This window comes from Zosterops lateralis (genome assembly GCF_965231275.1).
Source record: "Zosterops lateralis genome assembly, chromosome: 4".
Taxonomy (NCBI): Eukaryota; Metazoa; Chordata; class Aves; order Passeriformes; family Zosteropidae; genus Zosterops; species Zosterops lateralis.
The window spans coordinates 36,928,857-36,945,690 of record NC_139765.1 but is presented as its reverse complement, the minus strand read 5'-3'; the positions used below and the strand labels follow the sequence as shown (position 1 = coordinate 36,945,690).

Sequence of the window (16,834 nt, the reverse complement as noted above, 5' to 3'; positions counted from 1 at the left end):
AATATTGTTTTGATATTATCAACAGAACAGTTCAGAGTAGGAGAAGGAATACATGGAAAAAATAAGGCAAAGCAGCACCAGAAGGTTAAATACAGAATGGGCATCCATGATCCAAGATGCATAAAGCTGGATGCTTAATGCGACACCAGTAGTACAGAAACACTTCGACATAACCAGCATATTTTTAAGATCACTTCTGTGATAATCTTTAAAGGGATATGACACAGGCCAAGCACTTATCTGAAAACTGGAGGTTTCTACCCTGTATAGTTCCATAATTTTAATCCTGCTAAATGAGGATTAAAATTGGAATTTAACATCGTGTTTCATGACAGTCTTGTTTCCCTCAGGCAATCTTCCTGTCATGTCATCTTTCAAATAGTGTAAAAGTGTTAATAGATTTTTAAACAATATAGGTCATTTAAACTGCCATTGTAACAGAAACAAAGGAAACTAAAATGGTGAAGTGCAACAAAATTTCAACCTCAAAATCTTAGGATTTGATGGGCTGGAACATCAGTGTAGATGACTCTAGAGATTGTAAACTATGCACAGAATGAAAAATAAGCTAGACATACCCGCAGATAATTTTTAGTAAGTGCAAAGTAACATGAAACTATATTAAACTAGCTTGCATCTTCTTATATTGTCATAACCAGACAGCTTGCATAAAGCCCTGAATTATTAAAGCATGCTTAAAATAGAGGGATCTTTCTGCACAGAAGCAATGCTTTCTTGAAGCTAAAGGGATAGCAATGAAGGCAGGCGATCTTACTGAACAACCTGGATCAATTCAATTTATAATACTGCCTTTTTTTCCTACATGCCCAGCATTGGTATAACACTCCTTTATGACTGAAAGGTGCTGTGTCAGTATTAATAAACGATTAATAAATATTAATAAAGCTAAGATTTTTAGAAAGGGCAATAAATATTGAGGACTTGTAATTTATAACATCAGGCATCCATTTATTTTCTTCAGGTACAAGAGGGCTATTTTCAAGAGCTAGTGCTATTGTAAAGACCTCAAAATAGGTTCAAGTACAAAATTAAAAATTATTTCCAGAAAAAAAATAACATATACCTGGCAATTTAAACTGATATTTTAAGTTGCATTAAAAAGACTTTTCATTTAAAGATTTTTTGCAAATAATACTACTTCATAAGGCTTCATAAGACTTGGAACAAGATGACCAAAACTTTCTTGCTCTTAAGCAAGAAAAGCCAAACACTAACAGATCTAAATTCTATTGTAGGGAAAACTGAAATTTTACATTATAAATTCATTTACCTACATAATTGATCCACCATAACTTGTTCTACAACAGCCTGTTTTCTCCTCTCTGCAGCAACATCCTCCTGCAATGAAAAACTGGCTGAGAAAAAAATGAAATATATAACAGCAGGCACTTCAAGTACTAAGTTACCCTTTAAGAGAACATTCAGAGGTCACAAACTTACTCATGCCACAATTAATAATTTTTTACATTTTTAATATAGTTCTATTTGCATAAAAAATAGACATATAATATTCTCTGCTACAGACTCAATTTGTCTATGCATATTAGTTGTAATAAATACAGAATTCTAGTATTTAAGTTGACAGACAAAATCCTTATTTCTGTATTGTTTCCCATACATTCTGTAAGTACAACAGAGCCTGAGGAGACTCACATTATTCCAGGTTTTACGGGTGACACAGATTCCAACTAAGAGAATAAAATGTTACCTCCAGCAACATTTAGTCAAAAAAATTCTTTTAAGACTTAGTCTCAGTTGCAAGATTTTTCTTTCCTGCACGCCACAATAATTTTCTGCTGAGACAGGTTCAATCTGAAAAACCTTTCAGGAAATATCATCCTAAAGGGGAAAGGGGATTGAACATGATTTTATTATTTCTATTAGAATTACACTGAATCATAACCTTGTGCCATTCACTGTAAAGTGGGCAGGCTTTGATCATTATCTGTTACACAGAGAGAAAACAGAGCACAAGAGGATGGCCCAGGATAGTATGGAGACCACCAGCAATAACCAGGCCTCAGCATTTCTCATTATCTTCCATATTTCTGAACTTTTTTACTGCATTTATATTTGTCTTTTATTAAAAAAAAGTATATATGGGAAAATAGAGATTATTGTTACTGAGGGGTTTTATGTAACCTTACATTTTTTTAGATATTCTGAAACCAAAGAATTAAGATATTTTTCTAATTGGTCTTGTGTTCAAAGCAAATTCTAGAGAGATCTAGCATTGATGTGGATAAAGAACTGAAAATTCCCAGGTACCTAAAAGACATAATTCCTAATTCTACAGGGATGTTATGGGTAGAATTCATTATCTTCAAATAAATACTGAATGGCACTAGTAAAAAAAAAGTCAAATCAAAAAAATTCAAATAACTAATGCAACACCAGACCAGCTGTTGGTTATTCCCAACTGATTTATTCTGAGTTACTGATTCTTTACCCATTAACTGTTGCAACAGAAGTATTAAAAAGAATGATGTAAAGGAGGACACAGTAATCGTAGAGAGCAGTATTTGTTATAACATATTCCATGAACCCTTGCTTATAGATCCAAACCAGTTAGCATGCTGAAAAGAATGTTTTTAAACAAACAAACAAACAAACAAACAAACAAAGAAAACCTTACACCTTAAATTTCAATCGAATATTAATTAGGTCACTGAACATAATATTTCATGAAACACCTTCCATTCTGCTCTTAAACAAAAGCTATACTATGAAATTACAAAAATGAAGAGGGCAGAGGCAAACATTGAACTTGCAGCAGCTCTCACTGGTAAAAATATGAGCATTCATAAAAAAACAGTCTTCTTCAGAGGTTATATACGACATCTATTGGCAACGGACTGTGAATCAAAAAAATCACAGAACAAACTGAACTCAAAGAGACCTACAAAGTTGCCAGTCCAACTCCTGGCACCACACAGGACCATCCCTGAGTCACACCATGTGCCCAAGAACATTGTCCAAACACATCTTGAACTGTCAGGTTTGGTGCTGTGACCACTTCCCTGAGGAGTCTGTTCTGGTGCCCAACCACACTCTGGGTGAAGAACCTTTTCTTGATATCCAGCCTAAAACTCCCCTGACACGACTTCAGGTCATTCCCTTTGGTCCTGTCACTGGTCACCACAGAGAAGAGGTCAGGGTCTGTTCCTCCTCTTCCCCTCATGAGGATGTTGAAGACCACACTGAGGTCTCCTCCCCTCAGTCTCCTCCAAGCTGAACAGACCAAGTGACAACATCTGCTCCTCATATGGCTTCCCCTCAAGACCCTTCCCCATCTTTGTTGCTCTTCTTTGGACACTCTCTAAGAGCTTAATTTCTTTTTCATATTCTGGCACCCAAAGCTGCCCCCAGAACTTCAGGTGAGGTTGCCCCAGTGCAGAGCAGAGGGGACAAGGACAATCCCCTCCTTTGCCCAGCTGGTGATGCTGTGCCTGATGCCCCCCAGGACAGGGTTGGCCCTCCTGGCTGCCAGGGCACTGCTGACTCGTGTTCAACTTGCCACAGACCAGGACACCAGGTTCATTTCCATGGCACTGTTCTCCAGCATCTCATTCCCCAGTCTGTCCATACATCCAAGGTTGTCCTGTCCCAGGTGCAGAATTCAGCACTTTCTCTTGTTGAAGTCCATGTGGTTGGAGATTGTCCAGCCTTCTCACATGTTGAGGGCTCTCTGCAGGACCTCCCTGCCTTCGAGAAAGACAGCAGCTCTTTACAGCTTTTGTATCATCTGCAAACTAGCTCAGTATCCCTTCCAGTCCTGTGTCCAATTATTTATGAAGATATTGAAGAAGCACAGGGCCTAAGATGGAGCCCTGCAGAACCCCAGTAGAGAACTTTCATCCCGAATTACAGAAATTAAAGAGAAGTTCTACTTTAACATTTGACTTTTTTGTCATGATTACAGTAAAAGGACATGTTAACACTAAGTATTCTTGAGCAAGATTTTCCAGTACCTTAAAATGAAATGCCAACAATTGAGGCAACATATACAAAATGGAATTAATACACATGCAGTTATTACTGCCAGTTTTTCCAGTATTTTACCACTATCAGAAGCTGAAACTAGGAGAACCTAAGATGGTCCTCAAAAGAGAGTCAGCCTGTGTGGAGTGTTAATGAATAACAAAATGGCTTCTGAAGGTCCCAGTAATACCTTGCTCAGACACCTGCTGGCTTTATTTTAAAGCATGGCAGCTACAGAGTATCTTCTATTTTGTGGTTCTGCACTGCTCGCTTTTTCAGGGCTTTCACCGTACTTGCTTTAGCATTAAGTAGATACTCTGGGGATACTTCAAGACTTTTTTCCATTATCTTTAGCCAATAGTATAGATTTTTTAATTTATTCTAAAAATAAAAGCTTAAGTACTTTCTCAAAAGATTTTATCACGAAAATTAACAGTGACCTCAGTAGAGCAACATCGCATTCACTTCAACAAGACTACAAATCAAATAAATGCTTGCAATGATGCAAAAATCAGTGCATAGTGACAAGAAAATAAAATGAATTAAAATTACTATTTACTTTTAAAAAATCATAAATTTTCTCATGGCTTAATATCCCACGAGAAAGTCAGAATGCTTTCAAAATAACCCTTTTCAGCAATATCTTCAAAAACCAGTTATAAAAGCCATCACTCTGCATATGCAAATAGCGAATCATGCAATATCAAATCAAGGTGCTTCATCACTGTAAATGATCTCAAATTCAAGGCCTGGCCTCAGATGGGCAAGACTCCTATTGTTCAGTCTTTAAAGGAGTAAAATTCACATCTATGCAAGAAATTAAAGAAGCATATTGGGTACATCCACGTAAGGAAAGTTTTAATTCCCCTCTCTGTATGCTAGTGAGTCCATGCTGGCCTCCAGACTTCAGGGCCCCCTCCTTCCCACAGAAAGGATCTGATAAAAGATCAGAGCAAAACCAATTGAAAGAAAAGGCTAAGGGAGCTTGGGTTTGTATAGTTTGCAGAACCAGCAGCTGTGAGGCATTCTGAAGAGAAGTTACAAAGAAAAGAGAACCAATTTCTCTTTGACAGAAGACAACAGTATAACAGGAGATAAAGGTTACACACTGAGCCTTGGGAGGGTTGGTGTGGACAACAGGAAGAACTTCACACAGAGAATAGCATGTCACCTGAAGATGTTGCCTAGAGACACTGCAGAAGCTCCATCTCTAGAGCTTGAAGACACAGCCAAAGTCATTGCTGACTCAGTCTAATATTAGGAATTATGGAATCCACGGACCATTGAATACAGGCTCAGTTCAAAGCTACATATCAGAGGAAATCATAGAATCATAGAATATCCTGAGCTTGAAGAGACCCACAGGGATCATCAAAGTCCAACTTCTGACACTGAATGTAACATTATGATTAGGTTCACTCAACTACCTCAGTTATTCTTAGTTGTATGAATGTATCTGTATATATTACTCATAATTTGTGTTCTTATTTATATAGATTACTGCATAAAATACAAACATTGCAGGTAAGATTTTAAAAATGTTCACTGGATTGCTCAGTTCAGCTCCCATTGAAAGAAAAGTTTGAATTCACAAGTTCAATGGGTGCAATTACATACTAGACCCAAATTTCCAAAGGCATAACTTCTGTTGAACATCTGGGAAGCCATTCTCTACATCTAGGAAGTTAGCAGCATAACACCAGTCCAAATACTTACAGCTTCTGATTTCCTTATGTTTGGCTGCATATCATAAGGCTTGTTTGTATAGCACAGTTGCAGGAGAGCTTTCTTATCAAGAAAATCATGTCCATCTTCAAGCTGTGTACCCTACACAAAAATACATACTCTTTATAACTCAAATTTAATTAATTGCAATAAAAACAAACTAAAAAACCCATACATGTTTTCCTCAGCAATTTATTTAGAAGTACTACATTCTTTCTTCTTTACTTTTTAAAGTGTCTACTTCTTCCACTTCAAGCTAATTAAAAGAGAATTATTTTTAAGCCTAGCTTTCTACAGAAACTGAACTTACAAGGAAAGACTAGAGAGCAAGATTTGTATCTTTTGAATACTTACCAGTTTTCATTCATACTGAAATAAATAATAAATTTAAAAATCTCAAAAAATACTGTGTTCCTACCAGCTTTGAGAAAAAATAGCAGCAAGTCGGAGAAAGCAGACTTTAGTATCTCTGAGGAGAAGACAAGAACTCATCCTTTTTCTGTTCTGCTCAGGAACAGCCAAGTGGAAGCAGAGGATTTGCTGTTAGGTATAAAGCTCAAAGCTCTCTGTAGAGATACTGCTTTGTGACCAGTGAAGAAGTTAAATACAGCCTAGACAGGGCAAAGCCAAAGCATGCTACTGGTTCTAATAGACTTGTAAATCAGTCCCAGGGTATTACAGAAACATTTCCTACATGGACAATATGGGAAAAAAAAAAAAAAAAAAAAAAGGATAGAGGACATATTTACAGAACTCAGGAAGGAGATAACATAGGAAAGAAATCAAAAGAGTAGGTTGTGTGAGCAATCTCCTCCATGGGCACCTTCTTTTCAGAAAAGAAAGGTTGTTACAAGTTCCACAATCAAGCAAAACAAGTGTATTTAAATATTTTGATCTATTCATCTAATCAGGTAGTGATAATATCAAACATTAAAAAAAATGCTCTGATAGACATTATATTAAAATCTGTGAGAAGAATTAACACACATGCTTCTAGTGCTTAGCAAGTATCTTTTTGGAACCCAAAAAAAAGCCAGTCCTGCTTTTTCTCTCCTGGTATACATTTGCCATCTATTTCTTCATTTCCATATTAACCTGGCTTCTCCTGTAAATACCCTTTTGATAGGCTGGCAGTAATGCATATAAAGGAGCCACTCCTTGAAAAACAGATGATATGAGTGTCAGACCAGTACATTAGAGTGAAATCTTAGAAAAGAAAAAAAACAAAACTATAAAAATCTCCAGAACAGAAAATCTTATCTGCCACCAAATATAAAATTAAACTCAAAATATCTCAACTTTATTTTCATTCACCTTTATTCACAGAATGTTTTTAATTAGGTTTTTTCATGTTCTCCTTTACCTGATTACTAGAAGCACAACTATGAGGAGAAAGTTTTTTTAAAGCTATCTAAAAAAAGTGAAATAATCTTTCTTTTGGAAAACATTCCCTTTTTATTCTACTGTATGTTAACAAAGTAAATTCAGTAAACTCATTTTTATTAATCACAAAGCTTTTCTCTGAAAAACAATGAGCACAATATGTTCCATCAACATTTGCATACTTAACTTTCCATTAAGATTCTTAAATGGTCATCTACCCTCAGCAGAATCTCGCATTCAACCAGTCCTCCCAGCTATTGCTTATTTAGGTTTCCTGCCTCCTTACACCCATAATGATGCATCTTTCCCTGTTCAACCACTCTCCTCTGCCATCTCTTCCAAACAAGATAAAAGTTGGGGTTTTTCACCCCTTTGTTTTCCAGTTTCTCTCCACTCATCTTCCCTTCTTTGCACCTTAATTTAAAAATATGAAAGAAATCTGGCAGAATTAGTACAGCTTGCAGTCCAACTGTATTGAATCTTATAGAGAATGAAAGCAAAAAGTATAGATAATGGCTTTCATTGTTTTAACCCCACATTCCTTTGCATTTTCAGTGTTAACAGTTCTCTAAGGAACAGATTAAATCTTTAATTTCTCCTTTTTTAAGTCCTATATACAGTCCCAATTTACAAAATATTAATTAAAATTCTTCTAGATTTAAAAAAATAAAAAGCTTGAATGAATTTCTGTTTTGGAAATAACATTTTACCAAGATCTTCCTGCTGTCTCTCCTCTTTTTATAGGCTGTAAGTTCTTGCTTATCAATCTGCTCATCTTCAGGCTCAGGCTAGAGATGCACTAGGAAGATCAGTGTTACTTTTCTTACCAGAGAATACAACCATACATAAATTATCAGAGCACTTTGGTTTCTCACTCTGCAACAACTGAAACAACCTTCCTACAGTTTATTTCCACCTCAACATTAGATGCTTAAATGACAGAGTTTTATTTCTTTACAATAAAACCATGAAATTAATGACATACATGTACAAACCTTTCCAAACAGCATAATTAAATAGTGATGTACATCTGCAATTAAAAAATGCAATTTCTACTTTGTCAGCTACCTTTATTGAGGTGTCTGGACACTGGAGGTGGTCTTTTTTCTTTTCTGCAATTCTCTGAGGATGCTGCTCATATTTTTTCTCTGTACCTGCTTCATACTGACCATGCATCAGTTTGGATCTGTCTGTAGGGGATGGCAGATTTTCTGGTCTTGTCTTCTGCTGCAAAACAGAATGTTAAAGCAGTAAGTAATCAATATAAAAGCCTCTGGCTGGTCTACTGAATGAGTACAGCATTTTTTTAGTTCCTATCCAGTATAGTGTCTGAAACTTCTTGATATGATGCTTCAATTTAAGAAAAAAATGCAAACAGGACTGCATATTCAGGCTTAAATTTCATTGAGTTCTGAAAATTCTACCATTTTAAAGTCTAAAGAATACACAATCAAATGGCTTTACATCACTTTTAAAGAAAGAAGTCAGATTCAGTGGCTCTGCCTTATTACTAAAATGGAAATACTGGCATTTGATTTTTAGATGGCTGAAAATAGATGTATGGATGTTTTTTGGTCAGAAGTTCCAATATTCTGGTGTGGCAGATGACAAATGGGACACTGTTCCTTAGAAAAATATCAGCTGCACAGCTAAGTACCTTTCTAACCTTATACCCATTTCAGGGCTCTGCACAACAGAGGCTGGGATCAGTAGAAAGGGCAGCAATGACAGAAGTCCAAGATTCCATTCTCTTCTGTCTCCCTGAGTAACTAAAGCCTTCAATATTTAAGTTATATCCCTTCAGTGCCAACAAAAGTAAGGTGGCCTTCTCTAGCATCTCTACTCAACACCTGCAACTCATATTGCAACAACAGTGTTAAGGTCCTGCTCTAGAAAACCATTTCTCAAAAACCAAAAAGATTTTTGTTTTTGAAGAGACAACTTTCTCCTTCAAAAGAGGATTCATAACTCTTTCCTGGTTAATTCCTGAATTATAAGAGTATATTTAAATTTTTCTTCCAAAAGTGACCTATTTTAGGAAGATTTACTTACACCGCTACTGAAGAAGCTGGAATCTATCTGGCTCAAGGAAAGCTTGATCAGAGCCCCAGAAGTAAGAAATGCAGAAATAAAGGCCGCTCAGAGGAATACATTAAAATATTTTAAAACAGCTTGAAAATCTTTGCCATTAAAAAAAAAAAAAAGATGGGGAGCAAGTCAGGCATAAAAGGCAGAGAGGAAGAGGGAGAAAGGGAGACAGAAAGAGACAGAGAGAAAAAAGGTAAGTAAACAGAAGATACATTTCGTACATTGAGCATTCAGTACTTAAGACATAATGAAGGCGGAAAGGAAGCAAGAGATAAAAGAAAGCAGAAAAGAGAGATAAAAGAAAGCAGAAAAGAAAGGGAGAAAGACACTGAGAAACAAAGCCACACTAACCTTCCATCAGCACTCCTGCAACTTGACAGTTATACATATGAACTTTGTTTTAAAAAAATGATAAAGCAAGCAGTGCAATTATAAGCATCCAGACCCAAAAAGGCTGTAAGAGCCGAAGCATGCCTGCACTGCACATTTACAAGGCAGTAGAAAGGAAAACAACCTATCTGTAGTTACATGTTCACAGTTACATCTTGAGACATGTATAAATACCCATGTTGGGCACATATTCTAAAAACTAGTACATTCTTAGCACTTTATTTTAAAAAGACAAAAAAAAAAAAAAAAAACACCATTTCAGCTTTTACTTATATGAAATTGTTTTTCAAGTAGAGAATCCATTTGGTTATATAGGGAAACATACAAAATAGTGATCTTGGCAGATTCATCTAGAACTCCAGCCAATCTGGAGTTCTGCCCTCCCAGTTGCTATATTATTTGTTTCAAGGAGCACAGGTTATGTACAAATTAATTTAAAATTGGTTTTCCTTCTAGTTAAAATCCTGGGGATTTTTTTAAAACACTCATTTGAATATTTCTTAGGCTTACATAAGTTAAATATTTTTGAAATAATGGACTTTCAATCTGTGTATTTTTAATAGCTTCTCCAATAAACTAATTCCTGTCACATAAAAGAAATTAAAACGTTACATTTTCAGTTCATATATCATAGTACTGAACTGATAAAGACTTTTTGTCAGTCTGTATTTTTTCAACTTCTTTACCTCCATTTTGTTCTGATGCAATTTTCTAGACACCTGTTTAAAGGAAAACAGGAAATAAGTTGTATCATGATCAAATAAAAAATTGTCACATGTATTTTGTTGATACTTAATTCAGATAAAAGAGTTCAAAAGATCTCTTTTCCTGGATTCAGGAAAGTGTAATAATTGGGTAATTAACTCTTAAAATTTTTATAATGGGTATTGATCCTAAGCAATGTTGCACTGTACTGTAAACCAGAATATTAGTATCTGGGCCATTCTGTAAACCAGAATATTAGTATCTTTTCCTTAAAAGGCACCTAAGACTAGTGGTGATTAAGTTTCTTAGTCATCCTGGGGTAAAAAAGCTAACATGATGAGGAAATTTTAGCAATAAAAATAGTACCAACAAATTAGACATAATTCCAACATTTATGTCACAGTTCTGTTTTAAAGACAACAGTCCTGAGGAAAAACCATTAAATGGCTGCAAGTAACTCCAAAAGCTTTCTTTTCATCAGAACTAAATGCTATTCCATGAAATAATACTAAAGTGTTTGTAAAATGGATTTTTTCTTCAATCATACACTTACTACAACTAATCTTTGTTATTACCACTATTAATATATCTCTTAAAAAATAAGTGCAACAAAAGGGTAAGTGCATCAATCAAGAAAGACCTAAGCTATGTAATAAAATTGTTTTTTCTAAATATTGTAAAGCATCTCAGCAAAAGGAGTTTGCTAAAAATATTTTGGACCAACAGCACTTGGAGATTTAAGCTTAACTGAAAGAAAAAAAAACCTTACATAAGAAAATATATGCATGCTTTTCTAAATTACTGCTAAAGGGGTATATTATAAAGATATTTGTAGTGACAGACTGACATGTTGATGCTGTGCATATGGAGTTTGTAATGACATTCTCCACTCTGAAGATGAATCTAGTTGGCACCTATGAGAAGAACCTCCAGTGTACGGTATGTAAGAGTCTCCATCCTAAAATCACAGGGAAAAAAAAAGAAAAGCAATCATAATTGTTTTATATTCAGAGTGATACTTTTATAAATTCCTGAAAAATGTGAATTCTAAAAGCTTTTTGAGAAAAATTTAATTTACAATTACCTCTTCATCAGAATCTCCCAGCCTCCCTAGATCTAGGCATGGCACCCTGCAGGGAGTTAAAACAATTTTAACAGCAATACATTCCCTTATTTTTTAAGAACAATAAAAGCACTGCCTATTAGTTATTATTAGGTCCTTCACAAAAATTTCCCTGCAACTGGAAAATGGCCTACTCAGCAAATCTCTATTAGCCCCTCTAGCTTCAGCTCAGCAAGTGGCCACTGAGCTCCTCCTCCCCAGCAGCAGAGTAGCCTGGCAGCCGAAAAAGACCCTTCTTTACCCCCACATTGGCTTCTCCTCACTCCTCAACAGGAGCTACTGCAACAAGATCATAAATCAGGGATACCTCACTCTTGTCTTTCACATCCATGTAAACATTCCTCTATAATCATTCAACAGAGAGGCAACAGGGAAGCAATTGCTACTTGGGATGCAAATTTTCCAAAGTTTCCATTAGAGATTAACACAGTAGAAGACAACCATACCTCAGTATTTTGTTATGCTTAAAGAAATGAAAACATCTCCAATTCATCAAAGCATCTCTATGCCTTCTGCCTTTACTCCAGGGATATTGCAGAGCACCATGAACATGTATTTTTTATATTTTACCACAAATATTTCCAAGCAACTCTACTATAGCTTCTTGGAATAAGAGAGTTCCTTGTTTTACAGTCTTTTTTTATTAGATCATGACAGACAGTACACAGAAATTGGAATTTTTTGACTTTGGTTGGCAGAATCAAAGGTCATAGTCACGCACACTTATAAAATAATTACATACATTGGCTTTAAGGCATGTCAGTAAACAAAACTGGCTAAACTATCAATCATGGTTCTTGAAAGAGTAGATATTTCTTATGTGCCAAAGTCACTATATGGTTCTAAATTTTAAAAGGACAAACAAAATTTCCCATTGCTTGTAAAAACCCTTCACAATAGTTTCTCTGTATTTTTTACTGTAATACTTGTAAAAGCAGTCAATAGTTAAAATACTGCTTTTCTCCTTTTGCAGAAACATTAAAAATCAAGAAAAACAATGTATAAATATGTAAACTCTGAGTGACACCCTCTGAAGAGGATGGAGCCAGGTTCTTCTTGCTGGTGCCCAGCAACAGGACAAGAGGCAATGGACAGAAACAGATGCACAGGACGTTCCCTCAAAAAAAAACCTTCTTCATAGCAGGTGACTGAGCACTGGAACAGGTTGCCCAGAGAGGCTGTGGAGTCTCCCTCATTGGAAATACTGAACTGGAAAATCTGGATGCAACCCTGAGCAGTGTGGTCTGAGATGACTCTGCTTGAGCAGGGAGGTTGGACCAAATGGACCAGTGGGTTAGACCCAATGTGGTCTCTTCATCTTTACCCATTCTGTAATTATACCTCCACTCAGCCAAATGTAAATCAACTTAATTCCAAAGTAAATAACACATCAAATATTCTACTCCATATATAAATCACAGAGAACAAACCTATGATGACAAATTTAATGGAACCCTAAGTTGCACGTCACTACAAATGCAAAACATTAATAATACACACAATTAAACAAGTTGATCAGAAATAGAAGCAGACTTACTCTGGTGGGCAAGGACTGTGTGTAGCCTGTCTATTTGGTCTCCAGCCCTAAAAGAACGACACATTATTACATACCTAGGGGATCTAGATTAAAATACATAGTTCTCCTTTCCAATTTCCCCTGAAATATTTAAAAATAGTGGCTCAAAGTATCCGTCCAACATACCTGACTAAGACATTACTAACACAGGGAAAAAAACAAAAACTTCTCATTGAAAGCTAATTCTTACACATCATGAGACTAAAAGACTGAATATTCATCATAACAGAAAGATTTCCAGCCATTAGGAATCCAGACAACATCCACATCAGCTATTAATAATACATTAAAAATAATCATGTTCCTGAGGCTTTGTGCCGTCACTGCTCACAAGGCTTTAGGTCACATTGTCCTTTCTGGTTGGGAACCAACCCTTAAACCAAAACCACAAGACTGACACAGCTGGCCCACAAGGAGCTAGTTCAGACCCCAAAGAACCCCAGATATTTGGTGTAACTGCTTCATCTCAGCTTTACTTAGCAGTCGTGATGATGCTTAGGCAGTTCACTTGATTTATTTTGCAAAGCTGCCTCCCAGACAGATCTTCAAACTCAACTGAGCAAGAACATAGCAAGAAAAAAAGACTCGAGCCAAAGCATCACCTATCCTCCTATGCCTTCCGAAAACAGCTAGCAACCAAACCCTAGGGAAGGCTGCTTGGAGGAAGCACAAAGCAACAATTCATCTAACTGGCCTCCCAGTTCGGGGAAAAAAGAAAAAAAAAAAAAAAAAAAAAAAAAAAAAAAAAAAAAAAAAAAAAATTCGAGAACATTCAGAACCAGAACTATCATTTTTGTTTTCACAGTTTTCAGCTCATAAATCTCAGCATCGCAGCATCCTATTTCCAGCAGTGGCCGAACATCCTTCACATCTGAGAGCAACCACAAAACCGTAACTCCTTTCTTGCCACACATCCTTACAGCTGCTCCCGAGCCAAAAGTTCGGCAACACCACCCTCTAGTGACTCCAGGACGAGCCCGGCACCCGGGCTTGAGAGCTCTCCGCACGGAATGAGCACCGCCACCCTGTGGTCGCCTACCGAAGGCCGCCAAGGCATCAAAAACTAGGCGTTACATCTCACATTTATCTTTCTTCTGTACCATTTCAACTGTGGTGAGTTAAAGAGCACAACTAATTCTAGATGCTAAGGCCTTAATAGAATTCCTTTTCTAGAAGTCAACAAATCAGGAAGAAAGCAGACAAAAAGCATTGTGAACACTGGGGTGAAGCAAATGATTTCACCATAATGTTAATTTTATTTTTTCAAACTACCAAGAATCATGTGGACTAGAGAGTCTAAATTTGGAAATGTAGTTGCACAAGAAGGAAAAAAAAAAAAAGCGGGGGGGAATGAGAGATTAGAGAAAAAATCACATTTATTTTCTTTTACAACCTATCCTAAATGCCCCAGACATTGCTGTTGTCCACAGGTATTTAATTTTCAAAAACCTGGTTAAAACATTAACAGTAACGTTATAACATTATTGTGCTATCATTTACAAAAGGTCTTTTTTTCATTCCAAACCAAACTGAAAAGAAGACCATCAACTTGGCGCAGTCAAACTCCAAGAATTCCTAATGGGGTCACACAATAAATAAGGAAGTGAAATGGTTGCTTGGGGGCTGAGGGAGGATTAGCAATTAACTTTAGTTCATGCACATAAAGTACACAGTATCTGTGAGAAAAATCAACTGTTACTAACAATATTAACATTTACTTTAGCAGTTAGGAAAATAATGGCCCTCAGAATCCAAGATTATATCCGTAGGGACTATGAAAAGCTGGCTCTAAAGTTCCTACTACAGTGACCCTGTGAGGGTTGTATACAGTTACCCTATCTCAAAGCATAGACTATTAGGAATACCTGTAAAATGTAATATCCTTTCATACTGAACACAGAGCACTGAGATTCATTTTTCATGTCGACCTAAAATCATGACTTTTCCAATTATATTTTGGGGGCTGCTTTCCTTTATTGTTGTCTTGCAAAACAAAAACAGACACACCTGTTGCCAGTTTCACCAACAGTCTGAGGCAGCATACAGCACATGTTGAAGCCTTAGTTGCTCTTAACTGCAACTACTAGTTCATCCTTAAATTCCCCACATTCCAACTAAGCAGCTATTCTAGGATAGATGTTTATATAGGAATTTCTTGCCTTCATTTGAGAAGCTGTTGTACTAAACTACCCCTTTCTGACAAAAATAATTTCTTTAAAAGATGTCTTCGCTATAGAATGGATTTTAACCTCAAACTACTTCTGAAGTACAATTACAATATTTTTTAAATGTCAGAGTAAGGACGAAAAACAATCACAAGCCTTCCATTGACTACCTGACATTTCTTTCCCCTCAATGACAACTCAGCCTTCCTTCGAGGGGATGTAGCAACTCCTTTAACTTCCAAATCCATGCAAATTCAATGACAGCTTTCAGAAAAAAAAACCCTGAAAAACAGAAAATACATGTATTTTTTTAATGTACTTCTGGGGAGAAAAATAAAGGTTTAGAAAGAATTTTGGTATTGTCTTCACCAAGCTATGAAATGCTGTTGGTTTCTCTTTTTCACCATATCTTAATTTCAGTCTTTTATTACTAATGCTTAAGCAGATTCCTGTTGAAATTTTTGTATTTTGCCTCAGGCTTAACTCCCTTTTTCCCTTACACTTAAGTATACCTTCTCACTCCAGTATTACTAATTTGTTACCCCTTGGCAACATCAAGCCTTTTGTACTCTCCACTTGAAACTGCTGCCTGGCGCCTCTCCATCGCTCAATGCCCTGGGAGCATTTCAGGAAAACCATCCCGGCACTGCCAGGCTCCGACAGCTCCAGGGTGACATTTCACCAAGCACTCCTGCTCGGCTGGCTCCTCCTTCCACGCAGCAGGCTTTGAACCAAAAGCCCACCGTTTGGTTCCATCGATCAGACGCTCCATTTCCAAAGGAAAGGCTGAGGGCACTGAGCAGTTCCCACTGCTAGGCACCCTTTCCTTTCCTTTGGCGGGCAGGAGCAGGGCTGCAGGGCACAGGGCTGCAGGGCACAGGGCTGCAGGGCACAGCCCTCTCGCCGAGCCCCGTCCCCAGGCACGGCCCGGAGTCTCTCCTGACAGGGCGCATCGCCCCCCCTGAGGGCGCAGAGGGGAGACGGCCTTGTTGTACTTAATGGTTCACACACTGAGATTACTTTTATCAAACAGCAGTGCTGTAAAAGGCGGAATAAGCATTATGAGCTCAGCAGCTCCACGGAAATGATGCATTTTCCCAGGAGAGGCGCGGTCCCCGGGCGGGGCTGTGTCTCACCGCAGCGCTCCCCGGGCGCAGGGCCGCCTCACCGGGCCCGTCCCGCACGGTCCCCGCGGGGCCCGCGCTCACCTGCCCGGCTGCCGGCGCCGGGGGGACGCTACAGCGGCGCGGAGGGGCCAATCCCAGCCAGGCCTCGCACAGAGCTGCGCAAGGTGCGCCTCGGCCGAGCGGGAAGAGCAATTCCCCACGGCTCCTACGGAAACACCCGGCCCAGGGCCCGGCCCTCCGTCCCTCCCTCCCTCCGTCCGCGCCCACAGGCAGCTCTGCCCGCCCTGCGGCCCCGCCGGGACAGGCGGGCGCTTACACACCACACGGGCTCTGCCCCCGGCAAACCCCGGCAGCGGGAATGGGAGACCTCGAAACTGCGGCCAGAGAGCGCGGGGTGCGTGTTTGGAGCCTGGGTCAGAAATACAACCATCGCTTCGAAGCAGCTCTGAGCCTTTCGGACAAGGGCTTCGAGTGCCAGCAGCATCCGAAGACTGGCGGAGATGAAAGGCACAGCAGTGATGATCCTAACACCGCCCCAGGTGTTGGAAGC

At 38.1% G+C, this 16,834-nt stretch overlaps 1 protein-coding gene across 8 annotated transcripts in view; it reads right to left on the bottom strand.

Annotated features, from left to right (window-relative positions):
• CAPS2 (calcyphosine 2) overlaps positions 1–15,696 on the bottom strand; it is a 30,091-nt gene extending 14,395 nt beyond the window's left edge. For 4 of the 8 annotated variants that reach the window (XM_083859634.1, XM_083859636.1, XM_083859637.1 and 1 more), the window contains exons 1-8: positions 15,328–15,696; positions 12,954–13,000; positions 11,378–11,423; positions 11,141–11,251; positions 10,275–10,307; positions 8,179–8,337; positions 5,719–5,829; positions 1,292–1,359 (exon numbers count right to left, since the gene is read on the bottom strand). In XM_083859634.1, coding sequence (XP_083715760.1) covers positions 1,292–1,359; positions 5,719–5,829; positions 8,179–8,337; positions 10,275–10,307; positions 11,141–11,251; positions 11,378–11,423; positions 12,954–13,000; positions 15,328–15,405 — 653 coding nt within the window. In that variant the 5' untranslated portion in view covers positions 15,406–15,696. Of the gene's footprint in view, positions 1–1,291; positions 1,360–5,718; positions 5,830–8,178; positions 8,338–10,274; positions 10,308–11,140; positions 11,252–11,377; positions 11,424–12,953; positions 13,001–15,327 lie in introns of those variants that run through there. The other 4 variants (XM_083859635.1, XM_083859638.1, XM_083859639.1 and 1 more) reach the window with 4 other exon arrangements.
• Between the last annotated feature and the right edge of the window lie 1,138 nt (positions 15,697–16,834).